The sequence below is a fragment of the Schistocerca americana genome, chromosome 3 (genome assembly GCF_021461395.2).
Source record: "Schistocerca americana isolate TAMUIC-IGC-003095 chromosome 3, iqSchAmer2.1, whole genome shotgun sequence".
Lineage (NCBI taxonomy): Eukaryota > Metazoa > Arthropoda > Insecta > Orthoptera > Acrididae > Schistocerca > Schistocerca americana.
The window spans coordinates 700,422,381-700,435,019 of record NC_060121.1 but is presented as its reverse complement, the minus strand read 5'-3'; the positions used below and the strand labels follow the sequence as shown (position 1 = coordinate 700,435,019).

The following is a 12,639-nucleotide window of genomic DNA, read 5'->3' as shown; positions in this document are numbered from 1 at the left end:
TCTATATTTATTAATGGTGTCATACCATTCACTGTACGGAACTGTATGTACTGTGTCTTATCAAAATTCAGTGAGAGTCCGTTTACAAGGAACCACTTAGTAATTTTCTGAAAGACAGTATTGACAATTTCATCAGTTAATTCTTGTTTCTCAGGTGTGATTACTATACTTGTATCATCAGCGAAGAGAACTAACTTTGCCTCTTCATGAACATAGAATGGCAAGTCATTAATGTATAATAAGAACAACAAAGGACCCAAGACTGACCCTTGTGGAACCCCATTCTTGATAGTTCCCCAGTTTGAGGAATGTGCTGATCTTTGCATGTTACGAGAACTACTTATTTCAACTTTCTGCACTCTTCCAGTTAGGTACGAATTAAACCATTTGTGCACTGTCCCACTCATGCCACAATACTTGAGCTTATCTAGCAGAATTTCATGATTTACACAATCAAAAGCCTTTGAGAGATCACAAAAAATCCCAATGGGTGGTGTTCGGTTATTCAGATCATTCAAAATTTGACTTGTGAAAGCATATATGGCATTTTCCGTTGAAAAACCTTTCTGGAAACCAAACTGACATTTTGTTAGTACTTCATTTTTACAGATATGTGAAGCTACTCTTGAATACATTACTTTCTCAAAAATTTTGGATAAAGCTGTTAGAAGGGAGATTGGACGGTAATTGTTGACATCAGATCTATCCCCCTTTTTATGCAAAGGTATAACAATAGCATATTTCAGTCTATCAGGGAAAATGCCCTGTTCCAGAGAGCGATTACACAGGTGGCTGAGAATCTTACTTATCTGTTGAGAACAAGCTTTTAGTATTTTGCTGGAAATGCCATCAATTCCATGTGAGTTTTTGCTTTTGAGCAAGTTTATTATTTTCCTAATTTCAGAGGGAGAAGTGGGTGAGATTTCAATTGTATCAAATTGCATAGGTATGGCCTCTTCCATTAACAGCCTAGCATCTTCTAATGAACACCTGGATCCTACTATATCCACAACATTTAGAAAATGATTATTAAAAATATTTTCAACTTCTGACTTTTTGTTTGTAAAGTTTTCATTCAATTTGATGCTAATACTGTCTTCCTCTGCTCTTGGTTGACCTGTTTCTCTTTTAATAATATTCCAAATTGTTTTAATTTTATTATCAGAGTTGCTGATTTCAGATATGATACACATACTCCTGGATTTTTTAATAACTTTTCTTAATATAACACAGTAGTTTTTATAATTTTTGATAGTTTCTGGGTCACTACTCTTTCTTGCTGTCAGATACATTTCCCTTTTCCGGTTACAAGATATTTTTATACCCTTAGTAAGCCATGGTTTGTTACAAGGTTTCTTACCAGTATATTTAACTATTTTCTTGGGGAAGCAGTTTTCAAATGCATTTACAAAAATGTCATGAAATAAACTATATTTTAAATTGGCATCAGGTTCACGGTACACCTCATCCCAGTCTAACTGCTGTAGGCTTTCCCTGAAATTTGCAATTGTTAAATTGTTGACTGAACGTACTACTTTGGAGGACTGTTTAGTATTGCTGAATGGAGCTATGTCATATATTGTAACTAGCTGTGCACCATGATCAGAAAGACCATTCTCAACAGGCTGAGCATTTATCTGGTTAAACTTATCTTGGTCTATAAAGAAGTTATCTATCAGTGAGCTGCTATCCTTTACCACCCGAGTAGGAAAATCAATAACGGGTGTCAAATTGAAAGAACCGAGTAATACTTCAAGGTCATTTTTCCTATTACCCTCTTTCAGAGAATCTACATTGAAGTCCCCACAAATAATGATTTGCTTCCCCCTGTCTGACAGATAGCACAACAAGGAGTCCAAATTTTTCAGAAATAGATGAAAATTTCCTGATGGGGACCTATATACAGTTACAATTATAAATGTGCCTTTATTTAATTTAAGCTCACAGGCACATGCTTCTATATGTTTCTCTACACAAAACTTTTTTGTTTCTATGCTTTTTGCACAATGATAACTTTTGACATATATGGCAACTCCTCCTTTCTCCATATTTTCTCTCATTACATGTGCAGAGAGCTTATAACCACTTACATTTACCTTATCCATATCAGTAACAATGTGATGCTCAGACAGGCATAGTATATCTATTTCATTCTCAGCTTCTAAATCTTCCAAACAAACCAGAAGCTCATCTACTTTATTCTTTAAACTCCCAATATTTTGATGAAATGTACTTACATTATTTTTAATTATACTTTTATGAGAACCTTTCCTTATACTAACATTTGCAGTACTCTCCTGTCTGAGTTTCTCATTGTGCTTAGGCCTAGTTCCTATACCAGTGGTCACATGGTGTTCAGAGGTTCAATTCTTTGATGTTCAAGAGTGATGGATAGGTTCAGGTTTTGATGATTTATAGCAAAGAAGCTTTACGTCGATCAGTAAAGAACTATATGAGACAAAGATAAAGCGGTTCGTGCATAAGTTGCATAGTTGATACTGCCTCAACAACGAATGTACCACGACTGTCGACTACGACTTGCAGTTTTCTATACCTTAGAACATTTCTTTCTGGAATGTTGCAAAAAAGCTAATGATTCATTGTCAGGTCAGTTCATTTCCTATTTATCAGTAGTAAATAATTTAAGCAAAGATATCTTTTCTGAAGTTTACATAAATGTAAGAACAAATTTAGTAGTCTAGTTTGCATTAAATAAACTAAAAATATAATTTAAAATACGTCGACATATGCCACGTGCTTAAGACAATGCCTGTATTTATGAAAAAATTAGATCTGTTTCTGGTGTATAATAACGATTTTATACTTAATAAAAAATATTTTTCGTGAATAACCACAAATACGTGAAACACGTGACCTCTTTGGTAACTCCTACAAAGTAGAATCTATAGGAACGCTACTTTTCTTAGAGCAGCATTAATTCACAGAAATACGCAAAATTCTTATTATGTTACCTACCAATTTTGGAAATGGGGAAATTTTGTTAAATTCATCAATGTACGACACAAAGATTTGGTAGACATGTACCACATAAACTGTAACTGAAACTTAGTTACACTATTACTGAAGAACTAAGTGTTATTGCAAATTTACGTTTTCTTTAGAAGTTCCCTTAAGACTTGTTTCATTACACAGAAACGGCTAAGTATGCAAATTGGCAATTGTAAAAATCGTTTAAAGTAATAGGAAGTCTTATCTTTTACGAAAGTGAAACTTGGACTTCAGGCAAGTAGCGTAAAAGGTTTTGAAATGTGGTGCTGTAAGAGAATATGACAATTGAAGAAGTAGTGACTCGAATCAAGGGGAAAAGAAATTTTTGTAGCACTTTACTAAATGGAGATATTGGCTGAGAGGCCACATTTTGAAGCAGAAAGGAATCGTCAGTTTTAGTAGTAGACGGAGGTGGATACAGGTGATGGGATGGGGACGGGAGTGTAGTTGTACAGGGATACAATGGCTTGTTTACAGTAACTTGTTTCAGATGGATTTACATTGCAATAGTTATACGGAGATGAAGAAACTTGCATAGGCTAAATTAGCATGGAGAGTTGCAGCAGATCAGTCTTCGACTGAAGACCATGACAATAGCATCTAGTGAATTTGTTGTAGTGTCAGGAGGTTCTATTTGATTCAAACTGAAACCGTACGTCACTGACGTTTGAAGTAACTGCTTCATTCTGTTTGGGACGTCCATTACTGCACATACTGTTAGTTTTTAAATTTTTAACAACTGAACGTGTAGTGACTAAAACCCAATTTCTTGTTGACAGTACTAAATCGTGCGATACTAAATCGTGATGTGTATGGTGTGTTTTTTTCCGAAATGGGGTGTCCTGAGTGGCACGTGAAGGGGAATGTTTCTGCGCCTGTCTCCAGTACCTAACTAATGATATGATAGTGTACCAAACTTGTCCATGTATAATCAGTAAATTAGATGTCTGATAATTGTTAATACATATGAGTATGTAAAATTTATACCTACCATCATTCAAGCAGTATGTTATATATTTTGTCAGTAAGTATGAACCAACCGTACTTTGATGCAACACTTCGCACTGTTGTATTTAAACTCGGTGAAAGAGGTGTCAATATCTACTTGACCTTCACATACAAACATGATACCTTTACAAACAATCCTGTTGGCAGAACAACCGCAACTGAGCATTATAGCAGAGGTTCAAAATACCGCTTCAGTTGTAAATTACTTTATTTTCACACGACCGGTTTCGGACTGTTATAAGCCCATCCTCAGGTGTCGTAGCTGTGCTGTAGTCCCCGAGCGCCGTGTGTACCAGGCGCCTGGTACACACGGCGCTCGGGGACCACAGCACAGCTACGACACCTGAGGATGGGCTTATAACAGTCCGAAACCGGTCGTGTGAAAATAAAGTAATTTACAGCTGAAGCGGTATTTTCTACCTCTGTTGATATTTTTAGCATCATGTCGAAATGCAGTAACTAGGTTAGTAGTGCCAGGAAGCAACTATCGAAGGACTAGAGAAGATCTTTGTTTAGTAGCAGGTAACGGTGTGATATAACGCGTCCACTTGATAATTTGATCGTTAACAAATAGTAACACAAGAAAAATGCACACCAGTCACTCAGTCAGGCGTCTTCAGTTGAAGGTTTTTGTGCGTACAGTGCACACCAACAAAGTGAAGGTTGAAATTACTCTCATACACAGGCATCATTTGTTTACTGTCAACAGTGTTTTCAGCAAGGGGACTAGTTATGTTACCCAGATATCAGCATTATTTCCTAGTACAGAAGAATCAAAGTCAGTCTTGTTTTACGTTCTTAATTACTTCATCTTTATGTGAATGTTAAACTGTAATCAGTTTCTGGACAGGTCTGCAGGATAAGAAGCATATTACCGAATAAAAAAATATAGGCCGCTATTTAAAAACTACGCACTGCTGTTCTTATGGTTGTAACAAAGAGTCACAAAGAAATCAATCATGCTGGTTGATGTCCCCCCGCCAGCTAAACAAAATTTTATATTTTACTTCTGGACAAGTAGTTTTTTGGAGTGGTCAATAAGAGATACGTTTAATAAGTTATACAACGCGTATCTTTTTTGAAAGCAGGTTGGTTTTATTCAGTAGTCCAATACATTAGTTTATTTCCCACTCTTTTGACTACAAAAATCTATTTTTCAACATAATCTCCATTCAATGAGACGGCCTTACGTCACCATACGAAAAGGCCTGTATACCCACATGGTACCAATGTACTGGCGACTTCTTGCTGGATCGATAAACTCCACGTCACCCTCGTACTGCTTCCGACGGAGTGCATCCTTCATTCTGCCAGGCAGATGGAAGGCAGGAGGTACGAAATCCGAGCTGTAGGTTGGATAAGAAGGGACAGTCCAGTGAAGTTTTGTGAAATCCTCGCGGGTGTGAAGACTCGTGTGAGGCTATGTGACGTCATGGAGAAGGAGAAGTTTGTTTTTATTTTTATGGCGACGAACAGGCTGAAGTAGTTTCTTCAGTTTCCTCACGGTAGCACAATGCATTTCAAAGCTGATCGTTGCAACATGGAGGACACGAAACAAAATAACCCCTTCAGAGCCCTGGAAGAACGTCGCCATTCCTTTACCGGCTGAGGGTACTGCATTGAACTTTTTCTTCCGAGAGGAGGTTGTGTGGCGCTACACCATAGATTCCCGTTCTGTTTTCGGTTGGAAGCGATGCTCCTTGTGGTCTTCTGTCACGAGGCGACGAACCCAGCGGGCGCACACCTGTGAGTAAGCAAGCTGCCGGAGGAGTGTGTGATCTCTACCAACAGAGACGTCCAGTTTTGCAGCCAGGTGTGTGACTGTGATCCGTCAATCATTTCGAATGAGTGTGTCCGTACTTTTCACCACGTCAAGAGTCACAGCCGACACAGGGAGATCGGACAGGGTTTCGTGACCTTGTTGCGATGATGACAGATGCTTCGCCCAACGACTCACCGTGATTTTGTTTACTTCAGATCTCCGTAGACATTTTGCAAGCACCTGTGAATATTTGCGAGGCTGTAGTTTTCCGCCAAAGGAAACTTAATAAGAGCTCCTTGCTTGGAATTCACCCCCGTTACTGAAGTCATTTTGCAGACCACGTGTGATGCTGCCACCTTTCCGAACTTCATGAAACTGTAGGGACTGAAGCAGAAACATTCTGCAATGTCGCAAAACAATTCCAGCATTTCTGAAACGTAAATTCGCCGAGAAAAAAAAGTGTTGTTTTACTTACTGAACGCCACTCGTAAATGGGACAGCCTGTATAAAAGTGTACCACTTCCATAACGAGTGGTCTCATCAGGTTTTGGACCTCTAAACGAAGCGATATAACAGTAGGAAAAGATTACGTCGTGATGATGATAATGATAATGGTAGTGGTGATGGTGGACAAATCTGCCGGCGCTAAGATTCTTATGGCTATCGATCGGCGGCATCCACGCCTCCTGAATGCAGCACTGACGTCACGCCAGGGGCAAATGCGTCGATTTCTGAGAATGCAGAAGTTGCGAACGTGAGGCGTCGCCAATCACCGCGGCGAACCGTGTTGGCCGGGCAGGGTCTGCGCGCCGCTGGGAAAGACAAACAGCCGCCGGCCTCCTCGGCGATCGTGAAATTCCCACGCGTCGAGCAGCGCGGCGCCGCACTGCAGCGTCGTGTTGCATCCTCGTCCCGCTGCGGCGATAACGGGCCCTGGGGGCCTCCACCAGCCGCCAGCTGCCCCGTTCTACACGCCAGCACAACCTGTCCCTCGTCGCCTCGACGATAAGGAAGCAGCTAAACTCTTTCCTTCTCAACAGGTGGCTGTGGCTTTGGCAGCCGCCAAAGCGTCATTCAATGTCGTCTCATCGCGAGATCATCACTGTGTTGTTTTCTTAAAGAGAGTAGATAATACTGATAACTGCTTCGGACTGGACTCCTCCACTGTAATAGAAAGCCCAAGCGAACGCCATTGCACTGGTGATCAATCTGGCGGTTGTGTATTGTCGGATCCTTTTTCTTTTTTCTCACCAGTCTTCTGACTTGAATAATTTGGCCCGTCATGATTTCTGTGCCAATCTCCACGTCTACAGCTGTTGCCCTCTACGGCTCCGTTCAGTACTACGGAAGCTATTCACTGACGTCTTAAGATATAACCTACCAGCCTGTCCTTTCTTCCATTCAGTGTTTCCCATACATTCCTTCCTTCGTCTGTTGTCCGGTCCTATCGTCAGCAGTTGGCCGAGAAGGTGTGGAGACGATACCACGAACAGTCGCTGATACAATCATATTAACCAGCATGTCATGGAGAGACGGGACTGACATATTTTATGGTGATGCGTCATGTTACGTTTCTCCACCAGATTATATTCCCTGCCTCAATTCTTGAATCGTCAGATAACACAAATACGACACTCCAGTCTGTACGGACTCCTCGCACTCACTTGCAATAAACAGTCGCGCTTAAGCCACAACACTCGCGCTTCACTGAGGAAATATGTATGAGGAATGAAAATTTTCTCAGCTTGGCACCTAAGTGTTTTTATCTGACGAACTCGCAGGCTATACATAACAAGTTTCCACGTTCTGCATAAATGACTATTTCCTATTCCTATCTGTTACTGAAGAGTTGCTAGTAAAGAAAACACGGCGTGACATTTTTAATGGGGCAAATATTCAGACGTAACAGAAACATAGGAAATGTTACTGAACTATTACTTTTAACAGGATGTATTGGTTATACACTATGTGATCAAAAGTATCGGTACACCCCCAGAAACATATGTTTTTCATATTAGGTGCATTGTGCTGTCACCTACTGCCAAGTACTCCGTATCAGCGACCTCAGTAGCTATTAGACATCGTGAAAGGGCAAAATGGGGCGCTCCGCGGAACTCACGGACTTCGAACGTGGTCAGGTGATGGGTGTCACTTGTGTCATAGCTCTGTAAGCAAGATTTCCACACTCCTAACCCGGCCGGTGTGGCCGTGCGGTTCTAGGCACTTCAGTCGGGAACCGCGTGACCGCTACGGTCGCAGGTTCGAATCCTGCCTCGGGCATGGATGTGTGTGATGTCCTTAAGTTAGTTAGGTTTAAGTAGTTCTAAGTTCTAGGGGACTGATGACCTCAGATGTTAAGTCCCATAGTGCTCAGAGCCATTTGAACCATTTGCCACACTCCTAAACATCCACAGGTCCACTCTTTCCGAAGTGATAGTGAAGTGGAAACGTGAGGGACACGTACAGCACAAAAGCGTACAGGCCGACCTCGTCTGTTGACTGCAGAGACTGCTGACAATTGAAGAGGGTCTAATGTGTGATAGCCAGGCATCTGTCCAGACCATCACTCAGGAATTCCAAACTGCATCAGGATCCGCTGCAAGTACTATGACAGTTAGGCGAGAGATGAGAAAGCTTGGATTTCATGGTCGAGCGGCCGCTCATAAGCCACACATCGCGCCAGTAAATGCCAAACGACGGCTCTCTTTGTGTAAGTAGCGTAAACAATGGACGATTGAACAGTGGAAAAACGTTGTATGGAATGACGAATCACAGTACACAATGTGGCGATCCGATGGCAGCGTGTGGGTACGGCGAATGCCCGGTGAACGTCATCTGCCAGCGTGTGTAGTGCCAAATGGTAAATTCGGAGGCGTTGGTGTTACAGTGTGGTCGTGTTTGTCACGGAGGGGGCTTGCATCCCTTGTTGTTTTGCGTGGCACCATCAAAGCGCAGGCCTACACTGATGTTTTAAGCAACTTCTTGCTTTCCACTGTTGAAGAGCAATTCAGGGATGGCGATTGCATCTTTCAACACGATCGAGCACCTCTTCATAATACACGGCCTGTGGCGGAATGGTTACACGACAATAACATCCCTGTAATGGACTGGCCTGCGCAGAGTCCTGACCTGAATCCTATAGAATACCGTTGGGATGTTTTGGAACACCGACTTCGTGCCAGGCCTCACCGACCGACATCGATACCTCTCCTCAGTGCAGTACTCCGTGAAGAAACCTTCCAACACCTGATTGAACGTATGCCTGCGAGAGTGGAAGCTGTCATCAAGGCTTAGGTGGGCCCACACCATACTGAATTCCAGAATTACCGATGGAGGGCGCCACGAACGTGTAAGTCATTTTCAGCCAGGTGTCCGGTTACTTTTGATCACATAGTGTAAGTGAGATATTTTTATGTGTGGCGTGAATGTACGTACACACATCAGTGCTTCAGTTACTTTCTCTCTCCACCGAACAGTCTTCCCACGAACACATCACAAACTTTGCGGCTTGATGTTTTCTACACGATCGTACTGCACCACTAAGTGGACCACGCCTGTCAGCACAGACCAATCAGTTGACTTGCCGCCCATCGGAAAATAAGCATAATGGCTTCCTCTTGCCACATATACTTGAAGATACTACTCAATCTAAAAACACACAACTTGTAATGGTTATAAGCTATAGTTATTAGTCTGCAGATAACACGTAAATACTGATGTAATGTTGTTCAGTACACCGTCCTCAGTCAACCTAGTGGATAACGTTGGAAGCTCGGTGAGGATGTTTGTGGATGATGCTACTCTGTAGAAAGAAGTCTCAAAGCTACAAAACTGTAGCGAAATACAGGAAGACCTGCAGAGGATCGACGCTTAGTACAGGATGTGGAAGTTGACCCCCAACATGAACAAATCTTAGCTATTGCGCATAAATAGATGTAAATACCCAGTATTATATGGTTAAACGATTACAGAACAATCACGTGCAATAAATATCGAAGAATAAGGATAGGGAGCGATTTAAGGTGAAAATGGCCACATAAAACCAATCGCAGGTAAAGCACATACCAGGCTGAGAGTCTTTGGAAGAATTCTGAGGAATTTTAATCCACCTACAAAGGAGATACCTTGCAAAACCCTCGTTCTGCCAACATCTGAATATTCCTTGTCAGTCTGAAATTCGTACCAGACAGGGTTGATAGAGGAAATAAAGAAGATCCAAAGAAGAGGAGCGTGTTTCGTGTGAAGTTCATTTTTTAAGCGTGAAAGCGTCAAGAAGAGCTCAGTCAATTGCAGTGACATACGCTACTGTAGAGTTGTTGCGCTTACTGGGAGTGGTTTACTGTTAATATTCCGAGTGCGTACGTTCCTAGAAGAGGAAAGGTATATATTGGCCCCGCCTACGTATATCTCACGAAAAGACCGTAAAAGTAAAATTAGAGAGACCTTGGTCCACACGGAGTCTTCCAGTGGACCATTCGCGACTGGAACAGCGACGAGGATAAATGAGAGCCATACACGAAGTACCCTCCACCATAGATCAGACGTTATCTTGTGGGGTATAGATGTAAAAGGAGATATTCCACATAGACCGAGGAAAGATCGTCAATCACAGATATGCAGTCTGTGTTCCTCTCATATGATATTCTTGATGTGTGGATGGAAAGAAATGAATCAAGTTATCCAAAGAAATTCTGTTGTTTATGACTTTCTAAAATATTTCATTACTGGACTGACTCCTGTTGGAAAAAATACATTTTATTGCAAAGGCAGTCAGACACCTATGACGACTGAGGATTTTTGTCACTACATTATCATCAGTGTGGTCGTCTGTTAAAATGAGAATGCAAAACAGCGGAGTAGCAATAGGACGACGTCATGGCTTCGTCGCGGACTGCTACCCGTTTGAGAGTAACACAGTTCGTGCCGAGAGAGTGGGGAAGTCAGATGGGATACACACCACTGTCTAAAGTCGCCTAGGGCAGGGCTTCACAGCCAGCGTGTTCCACGATGAGGCGGTGAGCGCGGGCCTGCGAGCACAGGGAACAGGGCGGGGAGCCGTGTGGAGGCACGTGTAAACGGGAAAATCAATCCTGAGCGGAATTACTTGGAGGAATCTAGACATCCTCATACTCCCTGAAGCACTGCAGATCAATTGCTTTAAGCTGCAGGTCAGTGTAAGCTGCTGACTGGAAGCTTTTTCGTTTTCCCATTCACTTGCGCCATGAATCCTGATTTGTTTTCCAGCATGACTGGCGTTTGTCTGCAGACATGGAAATTAATAAATTCCATGACATACCCATATTTCCTAAACTTTCTTCAACACTGCTAAGAATGTCATATACAGCTGTGTGCCTGTGGTATCTACACTATCATAGAGCGCTAAATAACGTGCAACAAATTCTTTGCAAATATTTTGCACTTGGCTCCGAACGTCTTAAATCACCATCCCTGAAAGGGCGCAAGGGCTTCACTAAAACTAATACAGATTTGTAACGTCTCCTTTCAGAGAGCTTCCTTTTCATTTTTAATACTTTTTGTCTACGCTCAGGTGCTTCACTTTTACTGTTTATGAATTATTAGACGTGGTAGGACAAGCAGTATCTTCGCAAAGTGAACCTGCTGAAAGCATTCAGTATCTTATGATGCACTAAACATTTTGCGTACCCATCGTTTTGTGTGAAAAGGTAAGATTCCTCGAACTGTGGATTAAAATGCGCAGACTTTATCGATGTTACATAATGCTGACCTCACCGCTGCTCTTCTTCCATTTTGCAGCACCACATGACACGCGCCTTCCTTCCGCGTCCCACCACGCCCCCACTGGTGTTCTCGCAAGTAAGAGCGTGAGCAGCCGCAAGTGTTCATGAATTATAAGTGAGCTAAACTTCACTTGAAACGTAAACAGCGGTGGACATATGATCAATCATAGTTTGTGCAACGACTTCTAACTGTATGTTTTGCATTCTGTGTCAAAGGACGAGCTAAGGCTCTAGTGTTCACCACTGAACGATACATCGAGATATGTAGTCGAAACATCCCGTACAAGGCCCGCTTCCTAATTACACTTATGCTAGTTACGAATTTCTGAATCGTTGTACTGAGTGCAGAAGACTTAATGAAGCTGAGCAGTCCGACGCCACACCAACTAGTCCTGGTTTATTTTTCAGACGTGTCTGGACCTTCTGAAGAGCCAGAACCCTTTATCGATCAGTGGATGTTGTAATGTCAGTGGGATTATAACTGTGTATTAAGGTGGGCATATAGCACTCCATCTTTCATGACATTGAACTGGAACTGCGTAGGTCTGTAGCGACAACAGCTACGATTTTTATGAATGACCTTATGCGACTCCAGTAGGAGATGACTTCTTGTTACAAGACAGGGCAGTACCAAAGGGACGTCACAGTGTGGATAAAAATCTTTAACAACAAACAGACGTTGCGATGCAGGTTAGTGGTGTCCGCTTCATGTGTTGTGTGAAGACAGAGGATACATCGCGACGCCGCCAGAGTGCACTCTCTCTCTCTCTTTCTCTCTCTCTCTCTCTCTCTCTCTCTCTCTCTCTCTCTGTCTGACATCACGTGCTCCGGCTGTTATCTCCCCTGGCGCCTCTGGGGGACACTATTTCCGCTTCCAGTTCACTTTCGAAAAATTTATGTGGGGTGTTCGAAAGTAGCTGTACACACTTCGTGGGTGTAATTAATGGATTGAAACAAGAGTAAAATGTTAAAAAAGTTTTTCTGAAGCTACTATTTTCGACTTATGATGCATAGTGTCATTTGCAGTAGACATTACATCTTGGGCCAGTACAGGCATCTGACGTGTCGTGTTCGCATGCTTATTGACCGATGCTACTCTAT

The 12,639-nt window shown here is 42.2% G+C and overlaps 1 protein-coding gene across 1 annotated transcript in view; it reads left to right on the top strand.

The window, feature by feature from the left end:
- Positions 1-6,788, top strand: part of LOC124606321 (transcription factor SOX-1-like) — a 118,965-nt gene extending 112,177 nt beyond the window's left edge. Inside the window, exon 7 of the mRNA XM_047138304.1 lies at positions 6,579-6,788. Within this exon, the coding sequence (XP_046994260.1) occupies positions 6,579-6,788 (210 nt within the window). The remainder of the gene's footprint in view (positions 1-6,578) is intronic.
- The last annotated feature ends 5,851 nt before the right edge of the window (positions 6,789-12,639 follow it).